The sequence below is a fragment of the Ovis aries genome, chromosome 2 (genome assembly GCF_016772045.2).
Source record: "Ovis aries strain OAR_USU_Benz2616 breed Rambouillet chromosome 2, ARS-UI_Ramb_v3.0, whole genome shotgun sequence".
Classification (NCBI taxonomy): domain Eukaryota; kingdom Metazoa; phylum Chordata; class Mammalia; order Artiodactyla; family Bovidae; genus Ovis; species Ovis aries.
In genome coordinates this window covers 199,010,798-199,024,720 of record NC_056055.1, presented here as the reverse complement: position 1 = coordinate 199,024,720, position 13,923 = coordinate 199,010,798, and the positions used below count along the sequence as shown (strand labels likewise).

General features: G+C 40.0%; 1 protein-coding gene across 8 annotated transcripts in view; it reads right to left on the bottom strand.

The window, feature by feature from the left end:
- Nucleotides 1-13,923, bottom strand: part of CCDC150 (coiled-coil domain containing 150) — a 99,035-nt gene that overhangs the window by 49,429 nt on the left and 35,683 nt on the right. For 7 of the 8 annotated variants that reach the window (XM_042244015.2, XM_042244017.1, XM_042244018.2 and 4 more), the window contains 4 exons: nt 12,922-13,046; nt 12,495-12,672; nt 11,862-11,930; nt 1,022-1,135 (listed from right to left, as the gene is read on the bottom strand). In XM_042244015.2, coding sequence (XP_042099949.1) covers nt 1,022-1,135; nt 11,862-11,930; nt 12,495-12,672; nt 12,922-13,046 — 486 coding nt within the window. The remainder of the gene's footprint in view (nt 1-1,021; nt 1,136-11,861; nt 11,931-12,494; nt 12,673-12,921; nt 13,047-13,923) is intronic. The other variant, XM_042244019.2, reaches the window with a different exon arrangement.

Here is a 13,923-nt window from a genome sequence, read left to right as displayed (position 1 = left end):
TCCTAAAGGAGACCAGTCCTGGGTTTTCATTGGAAGGACTGATGCTGAGGCTGAAACTTCAATACTTTGGCCACCTCATGTGAAGAGTTGACTCATTGGAAAAGACCCTGATGCTGAGAGGGACTGGGGGCAGGAGGAGAAGGGGACAACAGAGGATGAGATGGCTGGATGGCATCACCGACTCGATGCACATGAGTTTGAGTGAACTCCAGGAGTTGGTGATGGACAGGGAGGCCTAGCGTGCTGTGATTCATGGGGTCACAAAGAGTCGGACACGACTGAGTGACTGAACTGAAGTATTCAAAATCACACAGAAAACTTACTAGCTGTTTAACAGAACAATCTCTTTAAGTCTCCTTCACCTGGAGATGTTGTAAGACTTAAATGTTTATTTGTAATGACTTTCCTGGTCGCTCAGATGGTAAAGGTTCTGCCTGCAATGTGAAAGACCTGGGTTCATCCCTGGATAGGGAAGATCCCCTGGAGAACGAAGTGGCAACCCACTCCAGTATTCTTGCCTGGAGAGTCCAAAGGATGGAGGAACCTGGCGGGCTACAGTCCATGGGGTCACAAAGAGTCAAACACAACTGAGGGGCTTCACTTTCACTTTCTTTTTCATTTATTTGTAAGGCAATGACCTTGTCAAACAGCTTTAAGAAATCTAACTTACTACTGATTTCCCAACAGATAGAACTGTCAGGGGAAAAAAAAATACAAGTTTCTTTCTCACAATTTATGGAAAAGAAAGTATTTTAAAATGTTAGAAATACTGGTACTTTTCATCATTACAGATTATCTGTGTAGGCAGATGTTTAACAGCTGCTTTCAATTCTCATTCTCTTAAATCTTCTATTGCCTGAATACTGTAGGGCTCTCTGACATACTTGGCCTGCTTAGTTATTGAGGACTTGTGATAATTATCAAAATACAAACAAATGAAGAAACCCATCTCCTAATTTCTGATTTGTAGAAAACTCGTTAGTCATTAATTCCTACTTTAGACTGACCTTTTTATACCCACCCAATGGTAATCAGAAGATGCTTGCTCAAGTTCTAGGGAAGCAATCTTATCTGTCAGTTGTTTATTCTTTTCCTCTAGAGTCTGCACGTTGCGGGTTAATGCATTTATGTCTACCTTTGAAAAACAAAGGGAGAAAAGAAATCTATGCAGATCCAAAAATACTGTCTTGTTTTTAAAATGACATTTTTAACCATAAAATAAATGGTATCTTATGAACAAGTTCCCCTGCTTTTCTAGTTGTCTTTAGCAGGTGGGTTATAACCAACTGCATAGCGTGCATTTACCAGAAGTCCTTCTGGTGCTTGGTACTTATATAAATATTAACTCAAGTATATAAATACAGATGTAAAAATAAATCCTCCAAAAAATATTACCAAAATGAATCCAGCAATACATAAAAGGGTAACAAATCAGGACTAAGTGAAGTTTATCCTGGTAATACAAAGCATGTTCAACATTCAAAATTAATTAGTATAATTCACACCAATAGACTGTAGAAGAAAAATCATATAACCATCTTAACAGATAAAAGAAAAGCATTTCACAAAATGTGTATGAATTTATGATAAAAACCTAGTAACCCAGAAACAAAAGGGAATCAATTCTACCTGATAAAGTATATCTATAAAAAACCTACAACTAATACCAATATTGGTGGAAGACTGAATGTTTTCCCCTAAGACTAGGAAAAAGGCAAGGACATTTGCTCTTGCCATTTCTATTCAACATCAAACAGGAGGGCTTAGTTGGTACAATTAGGTAAGAAAAAGTAATATAAGGCATAGAAACTGGGGAGAAATAAAACTGTCTCTACTTACAATAGACATGATTTTCTATATTCCCAAAAAATCTACAAAAAAGATACCTGAATAAGAGTTTTAGTAAGGTTGAAGGTCACAGGTCAAATTAATTGCATTTCTATATATTAGAAAAGAAATTAGAAAATTTCTATTTCTTAAAAGTTCCATTTATAACATCAAAATCCATGAAATTTTTAGGCAAAAATCTAAAAAAAAATCCAATATTTCACATGCTGAAAATTACAGAATACTGACAGAATACAGAATTGAAATCTTAGCAATATTGAACCTTCTCATACGGGAACACAATATATCTCTCCATTTTATTTAGGTTTTTGACTTAGAATACTGACAAGATAAGTCAAAAACCTAAATAAAATGGAGAGATATATTGCATTGCTGTATGAGAAGATTCAGTATTCCTAAGATTTCAGTTCTCTCTATATCAATTTAAATTGTGTGGGGTAATTTATCAGTGTCCATTCTTTCATGGGGTCTGGACTGTGAGGCTATAAAAATTACCCTACAAGAAATATTAAGGGGTGCTCTTCAAGATGAAATAAAAGGGCATTAGATGATAACTGAAATCTACACAAAGAAATAAAGGGTATCAGCAAATGTAGCAATATATAGGTATAACGTACAGCTATTTTTGCTTGTAACTCTGTTACCTATAAATCAAAAATACACAGTAAAAGAAAGATTAAGGGAATTAAAACAGTTAACAAAAAATATCTACTTAATACAAAGGAAGACAGTAATGGAGAAACAGAGGAACAATAAAGCATCAGTTCAGTTCAGTCGCTCAGTAGCGTCTGACTCTTTGCGACCCCATGAATTGCAGCACACCAGGCCTCCCTGTCTATCACCAACTCCCAGAGTTCACTCAGACTCACGTCCATCGAGTCAGTGATGCCATCCAGCCATCTCATCCTCTGTCGTCCCCTTCTCCTCCTGCCCCCAATCCCTCCCAGCATCACAGTCTTTTCCAGTGAGTCAACTCTTTGCATGAGGTGGCCAAAGTACTGGAGTTTCAGCTTTAGCATCATTCCTTCCAAAGAAATCCCAGGGTTGATCTCCTTCAGAATGGACTGGTTGGATCTCCTTGCAGTCCAAGGGACTCTCAAGAGTCTTCTCCAACACCACAGTTCAAAAGCATCAATTCTTTGGCACTCAGCTTTCTTTAGAGTCCATCTCTCACATCCATACATGACCACAGGAAAAACCATAGCCTTGATTAGACAGACCTTTGTTGGCAAAGTAATGTCTCTGCTTTTTAATATGCTGTCTAGGTTAGTCATAGCTTTTCTTCCAAGGAGCAAGTGTCTTTTAATTTCATGGCTGCAGTCACCATCTGCAGTGACTTTGGAGCCCTCCAAAATGAACTCTCTCACTGTTTCCATTGTTTCCTCATCTATTTTGGAATGAAGTAATGGGACCAGATGCCATGATCTTCGTTTTCTGAATGTTGAGCTTTAAGCCAACTTTTTCACTTTTTCCTCTTTCACTTTCATCAAAAGGCTCTTTAGTTCTTCTTTGCTTTCTGCCATAAGGGTGGTGTCATCTGCGTATCTGAGGTTATTGATATTTCTCCTGGAAATCTTGATTCCAGCTTGTGCTTCATCTAGCCTAGCATTTTGCATGATGCACTCTGCATGTAAGTTATACAAGCAGGGTGACAATATACAGCCTTGAAGTATTCCTTTCCTGATCTGGAACAAGTCTGTTGTTCCATGCCCAGTACTAACTGTTGCTTCTTGACCTTCACAAAGATTTCTCAGGAGGCAGATCAGGTGGTCTGGTATTCTCATCGCTTGAAGAATTTTCCACAGTTTGTTGTGATCCACACAGTCAAAGGCATTGGCATAGTTAGTGAAGCAGAAGTAGATGTTTTTCTGGAACTCTCTTGCTTTTTTGATGATCCAGTGGATGTTGGCAATCTGATCTCTGGTGCCTCTGCCTTTTCTAAATCCAGCTTGAACATCTGGAAGTTCACGGTTCACGTACTGTTAAAGCCAGGCTTGGAGAATTTGGGGCATTACTTTGCTAGTGTGTGAGATGAGTGCAACTGTGCGGTAGTTTGAGCATTCTTTGGGATTCATCATGGGGATTGGAATACAAAAGAAGTCAAGATATACCTGGAGTAACAGGCAAGTTTGGCCTTGGAGTACAAAAGGAAGCAGGGCAAAAGCTAACAGTATTCTGCCGAGAGAATGCACTGGCCATAGCAAGCACCCTTTTTCAGCAACACAAGAGACCACTTTACACATGGACACCACCAAATAGTCAATACCAAAATCAGATTGATTACATTCTTTGTAGCCAAAGATGGAGTTGAAGTTGTATACAGTGTGCAAAAAAAAGACCTGGAGCTGACTGTGGCTCTGATGATCAGCTCCTCATTGCAAAATTCAGGCTTAAACTAAAGAAAGCAGGGAAAACCACTAGACCAGCCAAGAATGACTTAAATCTCTTATGAATATACAGTAGAGGTGATGAATACATTCAAAGGATTAGATCTAGTAAACAGAGCATCTGAAGAACTATGGACAGAGGTCTGAAATATTGTACATAAGGCAGAAAACAAAACCATCCCAAAGAAAAAAAAATGCTAAAAGGCAAAGTGGTTGTCTGAGGAGGATTTGGCATAATGCAGCATGTGGCATAAGCCCTCTTGGAAGAGGTCGCCATTAGCTCCAACATAGAACCACTGAGCAGATGACCCACGAAATGCAGAACAATTATACCAAGGAAATTCTTGCACTGTTAACAAAGTTCTAGGACCCACAACAGATTTCCGAATCTGGGGATCAGGCAAAGGTACTGAGAACCCCCAGGAAATTTGACTTTGGTGTCCAGTGGGAGACTGAACCAGACTTGCCTGTGAGGGTCCAGGAGTCTCTGGTGGAGGCACTGGTCCAGTTTTGCCTCAGGGCAAATAACAGGGAGGGAACACAGCCTCCTCCATCAACAGAAAATTGGATTAAAGATTTACTGAGCATAATCCCACTCATCAGAACAAGACCCACTTTTCCCAACAGTCAGTCTCTCCCATCAAGAAGCTTCCATAAGCCTCTTACCCTTATTCATCGGAGGGCAGATAGAATGAAAACCACAATCACAAAAAACGAAACTTAAATTGAAGAAAGTGGGGAAAACCACTAGACCATTCAGGTATGACCTAAATCAAATCTCTTATGATTATACAGTGGAAGTGAGAAATAGATTTAAGGGACTAGATCTGATAGACAGAGTACCTGATGAACTATGGACGGAGGTTTGTGACATTATACAGTAGAGAGGGAGCAAGACCATCCCCAAGAAAAAGAAATGCAAAAAAGCTAACTGGCTGTCTAAGGAGGCCATACAAAAAGCTGAGAAAAGAAGAGAAGTGAGAAGCAAAGGAGTAAAGAAAAGATATACCATTTGAATGCAGAGTTCCAAAGAATAGCAAGGGGAGATAAGAAAGTCTTCCTCAGTGATCAGTACAAAGAAATAGAATAATAAAAAAGGAAAGACTAGAGATCTCTTCAAGAAAATTAGAGATACCAAGGGAACATATCATGCAAACATGGGCACAATTAAGGACAGAAATCGTATGCACCTAACAGAAGCAGAAGATATTAAGAAGAGATGGCAAGAATACACAGAAGAACTATATAAAAAAGATCTTCATGACCCAGATAATCACGATGGTGTGATCACTTACCTAGAGCCAGACATTCTGGAATGCAAAGTCAAGTGGGTCTTAGGAAGCATCACTATAAACAAAGCTAGTGGAGGTGATGGAATTCCAGTTGAGCTATTTCAAATCCTGAAAGACGATGCTGTGAAAGTGCCGCACTCAATATGCCAGCAACTCTGGAAAACTCAGAAGTGGCCAAGGGACTGGAAAAGGTCAGTTTTCATTCCAATCCCAAAGAAAGGCAATGCCAAAGAATGCTCAAACTACCGCGCAATTGCACTCATCTCAGAAGCTAGCAAAGTAATGCTCAAAATTCTCCAAATCAGGCTTCAGCAATACATGGACTGTGAATTTCCAAATGTTCAAGCTGATTTTAGAAAAGGCAGAGGAACCAGAGATCAAATTGTCAACATTCGTTGGATCATTGAAAAAGGAAGGGTTCCAGAAAAACATCTGTGTCTGCTTTATTGACTATGCCAAAGCCTTTGACTGTGTGGATTACAACAAACTGGAAAATTCTTCAAGAGATGGGAGTATATCAAACCACCTGACCTGCCTCTTGAGAAACCTGTATGCAGGTCAGGAAGCAACAGTTAGAACTGGACATGGAACAACAGACTGGTTCCAAATAGGAAAAGGAGGACGTCAAGGCTGTATATTGTCACCCTGCTTATTTAACTTATATGCAGAGTACATCATGAGAATCGCTGGGCTGGATGAAGCACAGCTGGAACCAACATTGCCGGGAGAAATATCAATCACCTCAGATATGCAGATGACACCACCCTTATGGCAGAAAGTGAAGAAGAACTAAAGAGCCTCTTGATGAAATTGAAAAAGGAGAGTGAAAATGTTGGCTTATAGCACAACATTCAGAAAACTAAGATCATGGCATGCAGTCTCATCACTTCATGGCAAATAGATGGGGAAACAATTAAAACAGTGACAGACTTTATTTTTCTGGGCTCCAAAATCACTGCAGATGGTGACTGCAGCCATGAAATTAAAAGACACTTACTCCTTGGAAGAAAAGTTATGACCAACCTAGACAGCATATTAAAAAGCAGAGACATTACTTTGCCAACAAAGGTCCTTCTAGTCAAGGCTATGGTTTTTCCAGTAGTCATGTATGGATGTGAGAAAAGCTGAGCACTGAAGAATTGATACTTTTGAACTGTGGTATTGGAGAAGACTCTTGAGAGTCCCTTGGACTGCAAGGAGATCCAACCAGTCCATCATAAAGGAGATCAATCCTGGGTGTTCATTGGAAGGACTGATGCTGAAGCTGAAACTCCAATAGTTTGGCCACCTGATAGAAAGAGCTGATTCTTGAAAAGACCCTGATTCTGGGAAAGATCGAGGGCAGGTGGAGAAGGGGACAACAGAGGATGAGATGGTTGGATGGCATCACCGACTCAATGGACATGAGTTTGAGTAGACTCCAGGAGTTGGTGATGGACAGGGAGGCCTGGTGTGCTGCAGTCCATAGGGTTGCTAAGAGTCGGACATAACCAAGCAACCAAACTGAACTGAACCAAACTGATCATATGGACTACAGCCTTCTTTAATTCAGTGAAACGATGAGCCATACCGTGGAGGGCCACCCAAGATGGACAGGTCATGCTGGAGAATTTTGACAAAATGTGGTCCACTAGAGAAGGGAATGGCAAACTACTTCAGTATTCTTGCCTTGAGAACCCCATGAACAGTATGAAAAGGCAAAAAGATAGGACACTGCAAGATGAACTCCCCAGGTTGGTAGGTGCCCAATATGCTACTGGAGAACAGTAGAGAAATAGCTCCAGAAAGAATGAAAAGAAGAAGACAAAGCAAGAAGAACGCCCAGCTGTGGATGTGATGAATGGTGGAAGTAAAGTCTGATGCTGTGAAGAACAGTATTGCATAGGAACCTGGAATGTTAGATCCACGAATCAAGTTAAAGTAGAAGTGGTCAAACAGGAGATGGCAAGAGTGAGCATCAACATTTTAGGAATCAGTGAACTAAAATGGACCCAAATGGCAAATTTAATTCAATGACCATTATATCTACTACTGTGGGCAAGAATTTCTTAGAAGAAATGGAGTAGCTCTCATAGTCAACAAGAGTCCAAAATGCAGTACTTGGGTGCAATCTCAAAAATGACAGAACGATCTCTGTGCATTTCCAAGGAAAGCCATTCAATATCACAGTAATCCCAGGTGATACCCTAAGCACTAATGCGGAGAAGTTGAAGTTGAATGGTTCTATGAAGACCTACAACACCTTCTAGAACTAACACCAAAAAAAGATGTTATTTTCATCACAGGGGACTGGAATGCAAAAATAGGAAGCCAAGAGATATCTGGAGTAACAGGCAAATTTGGCCTTGGAGTACAGAATGAAGGAGGGCAAAGGCTAATAGAGTTTTGCCATGAGAACGGACTGGTATAGAAAAGACCCTCTTCCAACAACACAAGAGAAGACTCTACACATGGACATCACCAGATGGTAAATACTGAAATCAGATTTATTATATTATTTTCAGCCAAAGATGGAAAAGTTCTATGCAGTCAGCAAAAACAAGACCAGGAGCTGACTGTGACTCTGATCATGAACGCCTAATTGCCAAATGCAGACTTAAATTGAAGAAAGTAGGGAGAACCACTAGACCATTCAGGTATGACCTAAATCAAATCCCTTATGATTATACAGTGGAAGTGAGAAACAGATTTAAGGTATTAGATCTGACAGGCAGAGTACTTGAGGAATTATGGAGAGAGGTTTGTGACATTGTACAGAAAGCAGTGATCAAGACCATCCCGAAGAAAAAGAAAGGCAAAAAGGCAAAATGGTTGTCTGAGGAGACCTTACAAATAGCTGAGCAAAGAAGTCAAAGGCAAAGGAGAAACGGAAAGATATACCCATCTGACTGCAGAGTTCCAAAGAATAGCAAAGAGAAATAAGAAAGCCTTTCTTAGTGATCAATACAAAGAAATAGAGGAAAACAACAGAATGGGAAAGACTACAGATCTCTTCAAGAAAATCAGAGATACCAAGGGAACATTTCATGCAAATATGGGCACAATAACAGACAGAAATAGTATGGACCTAACGAAAGCAGAAGATATTAAGAAGAAGTGGCAAAAATACACAGAAGAACTATACAAAAAAAATCTTCATGATCCAGATAACTATGATGGTGTGATCACTCACCTACAGCCAGACATCCTGGAATGTAAAGTCAAGTGGGCCTTAGGAAGTATCACTGTGAACAAAGCTAGAGGAGGTGATGGAATTCCAGTTGAGCTATTTCAAATCCTATAAAATGACGCTGTGAAAATGCTGCAATCAATATGTCAACAAATTTGGAAAACTCAGCAGTGGCCATAGGACTTCAAAAGGTCAACTGTCATCCTAATTCCCTAGAAGGGCAATACTAAAGAATGTTCACACCACTGGACAACTGCACTTATCTCCCATGTTAGTAAGGTTATTCTCAAAATCATTCAAGACTTCAGCATTATGGAAACTGAGTACTTCCAGGTGTTAAAGCTGGGCTTAGAAAAGGCAGAGGAACCAGAGATCAAACTGCTGAATCATCGAGAAAGCAAGGGAATTCCAGAAAAACATCTAGTTCTGTTTCACTGACTATGCTAAAGCCTTTGACTGTGTGAATCATAACAAATTGTGGAAAACTCTTAATTAGATGGAAATACGAGACCTTCTTACTTGTCTCCTGAGAAATTTGTAATTGGGCCAAGAAGCAACAGCTAGAACCCTATATGGAACAACTGATTTGTTCAGGATTGAGAAACAAATACAACAAGGCTATTTATCATCACCTTGTCTATTTAACTTATACACAGAGCACATCATATATAAGTTATGACAGGCTGGATGAGTTACAAGCTGGAATCAAGATTTCTGGGAGAAATATCAACAACCTCAGATATATGGATGATACCACTCTAATGGCAGAAAGTGAAGGAAAACTAACGAGCCTCTGATTAGGGTGAAGGAGGAGAGTGAAAATGCTGGCTTAAAACTCAACATTAAAAAAAACTAAGATCATGGCATCCAGTCCCATCACTTCATGGCAAACAGAAGGGGAAAAGGTGGAAGCAGTGACGGATTTCCTCTCTTGGGGTTCTAAAATCACTGTGGATGTACAAGCACCCATGAAATTAGAAGGCCACTGCTTCTTGGCAGGAAAGCTATGGCAAACCTAGACAGTGTGTTAAAAAGCAAAGACATCACTTTGCTGACAAAGGTCCATATAGGCAAGGCTATGATCCTTCCAGTAGTCACATATGCTTGTGAGAGCTGGACCATAAAGAAGGTGGTAGCAATGGTTTAGTCGCTAAGTCATGTCCTACTCTTGAGACCTCATGAACTATAGCCTTCCTCTGTCCATGGGATTCTCCAGGCAAGAATAGTGGCGTGGGCTGCCATTTCCTTCTCCAGGAGATCTTCCAGACCCAGGTATCAAACCTGAGTCTCCTGCATTGCAGGCAGATTCTTTACCAACTGAGCTATGAGGGAAGCCCAAAAGAAAGCAGAGTGCTGAAGAAGTGATGCTTTTGAACCATGGTGCTGGAAAAGACTCTTGAAGAGTCCCTTTGGACATCAAGGAGAGTCAATCTTAAAGGAAATCAACCCTGAATATTCTTTGGAAGGACTGATGCTGAAGCTCTAATACTTTGGCTACCTGATGCCAACAGCTCACTCATTGGAAAATACCCTAATACTGGGAAAGATTGAAGGCAGAAGGAGAACAGGATGACAGAGGATGAGATGGCTGGATGCCATCACCGACTCAATGGACATGAACTTGGGCAATCTCCAGGAGATGGTGAGAGGCAGGGAAGCCTGGCGTGCTGCAGTCCATGGAGTTGTGAAGAGTTGGGCACAACTTGCTGACTGAACAACAGCAAACAAGAAAGTCTAATATCTTTCAGCCCCATGAGCATACACTTAGTCTACATTAAGACAAATGAAATCAGACAAGCAAAATAATAATGCTATGTTGTAATCATACATAGCCATTCACCACAGCCATGAAATATTCACTAGAATTTTAAAGCAAAAAGTATTAATGAATTAATAGTATCCACCAATTTTCCAAATTTTAAAAAGCATATTGAGGCCACATTGACACCAGCAAAATCCTAGCCACAGGAAGTCAGCTTTATTTAAAATCTTTTGGGTGGACTGTTTTTGAATCACTGGACATGAGTGAGTAAACCACAGAAGGTATTGCCAGCTTGGTGAACTGTCTTGGAGCTCCAGTACAGAATTTAGCTTTTTTCCTCTCTGTAGTTCTTAAACTAAAAGTTCATATAGATGGGTCTTCCCTGGTGGCTCAGTGGTCAAGAATCCACCTGCCAGCGTGGGAGACACAGGTTCAGTCTCCAATCTGTGAAGATCCCACACACTGCAGAGCAACTAAGCCCGTGTTCCCCAGCTACTGAACCTGTGCTCTAGAGCCCAGGAGCCACACCTACCAAAGCCTGGGTGCCTGGAGCCTGCGCCCTGCAGTAGGAGAAGCCACTGCGATGGGAAGCCCATGCACCCCACTAGAGAGCGGCCTCCCCTCAACCGCAACTTGAGAAAAGCCTGCTCAGCAACGAAGACCCAGCATGGCCAAAGATAAATAAAAATTAGTTTTTTAGAAAGTTCACATATATGGTAGGTAATATGAATGCTATTTAGTTGAGCCAGAAGCCAAACAGTCAAGGCTTGATGACTATATCTGACACCTGTTGCTGGTTTTATTGAGTAGGGTGGCCTAATAGTCCTTGGTGCTCCAGATATACTCCAGACGACAATGCTACATAATCCTTACTCTCTTAAATTCTGAAATGCAAATAGCAATGTTTTAAAGTTGTTGTTGTTGTTGTTTTTGCTCTATTTCAATAAGGATTGTATTCATTTCCCTGGCCATTCTACCTTAATACCTAGAAAGGGGTACCTCACAAAACTGCAAGAACTAATAAGCCTAAATTAGCTTTATTTATTTTTTTTTTTTTCTAAAAAAAGCACTGTCAACAATCATCCCTCTGCTTCCCACAGGCCCATAAGCTCACTCTTGGGAGTCTTCCTAGCTAAACTGCTTGGTGAACACTAGGGTCAGAGGCAGTGATAATTCACTGGCAAACACAAGACGCTCAGCAAGCAATCCTTTCCCAGAAGCAGCCTTATGCTGAAGTGACTGAAGTGCTCTGAGGGCATCCAGCTTCGTAGCTTCTCTTCTCCCCTACATTTTGCTATTCAACAATATAACCTGTCTCCTCACTAAGATAAGCTGATACAGCAGGCAGCAATACAGAAGGAAATAAAACATGATGACACAAAAAGAAAGAAAATGTGGAATACCTTGCTTTTAGCTAATTCTCTTTCCAAGTTGCATTTTTCTTCTGCTACTTCTTTCTCTGTTTTATTAACCTGCCCAAGAAGCGGGGGAAAAAAGGAAACCAGGCTTTTAAAAACAGTTGACAGGCTCTACTATAGCAGACACACCCTGCATGTGAGTTAATACCTACACTGCAGAGATAGCACATCCTCTCAGAAAAGGGGCCACTCAGGGAGTCTCTGAGGCAGAGCAGACTTCACAAATAGCCCTGAAATTAGAAAGACACGTCTGCACGTCAGACTCTGCTGGTTCCTTCCTAACTAGGAAGACAGGGCTGTGTCCCCTTACACTGTTTCTGCTACACTGTCCCACTCCCACTGAGGAAAACTGATTTTTAAATCTGACCCCTTAACTAACATGAGGATGTGTGAATGGTTAGTTAACGTTCACTAATGCTATGTAAGGGTATACTATTTGGCACAGACTACTCACATGGCTATAAGACTAATCTCTGTCTACCCACCCAAAGACTTCTTTCATGGGTAACTCAGACAAACTCCATCTGGGTTGTATTTCTTGTCTTTTGCACTTAAAATACAATTTTAAAACAAGACCACCGCCCACAACCAGGAGGTAACAAATCTGCCTCCACCTACCTCTTTCTGAAGTCTGTCTTTCTCCTCTAGCAGAGACTTCTTCTCTTGCATCGATGCTTCCAGGTCACCTCGCAATCTTGCAATAGTGGATTCTAGCAGCTCTTTCTGGACTGTTGCCCTCTTCTCAGCCTCTTGTGCTTTCTGGATACATTGGTTATGCTCAAGGATTAAATGGTCCCTGCGGGAAGAGAACAAGGAGATATGAAAGCTAAATGGGAGCTCTTCTTTATGACTAAATGTTCTTATAGAACGTATATCCTGCCTGAGAGCAATTACCAAAATGTTCTCTAACAAAATTAGTTCCATGAGAGCAGTGTCTTTATTTTTATGGCTGGCCCAGCAAATGCAGAATCAAAACCTTTGCATTAAAGATATGAAATACAAGTGCAAAAGCCAAAAACGCAAAAGTTGCCTACAGTTTACTTACAGATGTAGTTGGAGTTGTGTTTTTTCATTCTGAACAGTCTGTAGCTCACTTGTGATACTGGCATGGGCTGCATCCAGCAGTAAGTTTTGCTCTTGAAATGTCTGTGTCATAATTTTCTGTTCCTCCTGAGTGTTAGAAGTAACATTAATAGCTGAGATGCCAGAAGTCATTTGATAGGATATCATTCTAAATAACTAATCAAAGATACTGATACTTACAAAAGTAAAATTTAATTTATATAAATAAAACCTCTTTTTGAAAGAATTTATCTTAATGTCCAGTTTTCTCTTTGTTTCTACCCTGACTTGACCACAATTTTATCACTTTACAGCTCTTCTTGCAACAATCAAGGTGCATCATTTACCCAGCTTGCTGCAAAATTTACACAATTCCTAACATGAACAAATTTTTGGATACAGAACTGTATTAGGTATATTTTGGCAGTTTAAAATTTCAACATGGTACTATACTTTAAAAAGTAAGACAATATGAATGTATACAAAGTAAAAAAATTCTTCCACCTCTAACTCCTTGACACCTCTCCCAAATAATTCCACTCTCCAGGGACAAGCATGTTTCACAGTTTAGTGTAAATTCTTTTGACAGTTATCTGAAACTGTGCTCAGATACTGTGAGAGCAGAAGTCTGTAACCGTTTTGCACAATTAATTTTTCTCTGGCTTACCATTTTTATGCATACTCCCTCTATCCACAATTTATAAAGCTTTTATAAATATAGTACATGCTAATAATTGCTTTTGTAAGCATACTTTAAAATACATTGTTTTGAACAATACTGATTACAAGGCAAATCCTCACAGCTTCATACTTGATAAAATGGGATCTCACTTGTGTCATATTCCAAGGTTTTAAAATGCTTATTAAAGTGTTATGTATATAAGTCACATTATTCAGTCTACTCAGTGGTCAATTTCATGAAAGTAGGGATTTGTCTTGTTCACTACCATAATTCTATCCAGATCTAGTATCATAACAATACTTA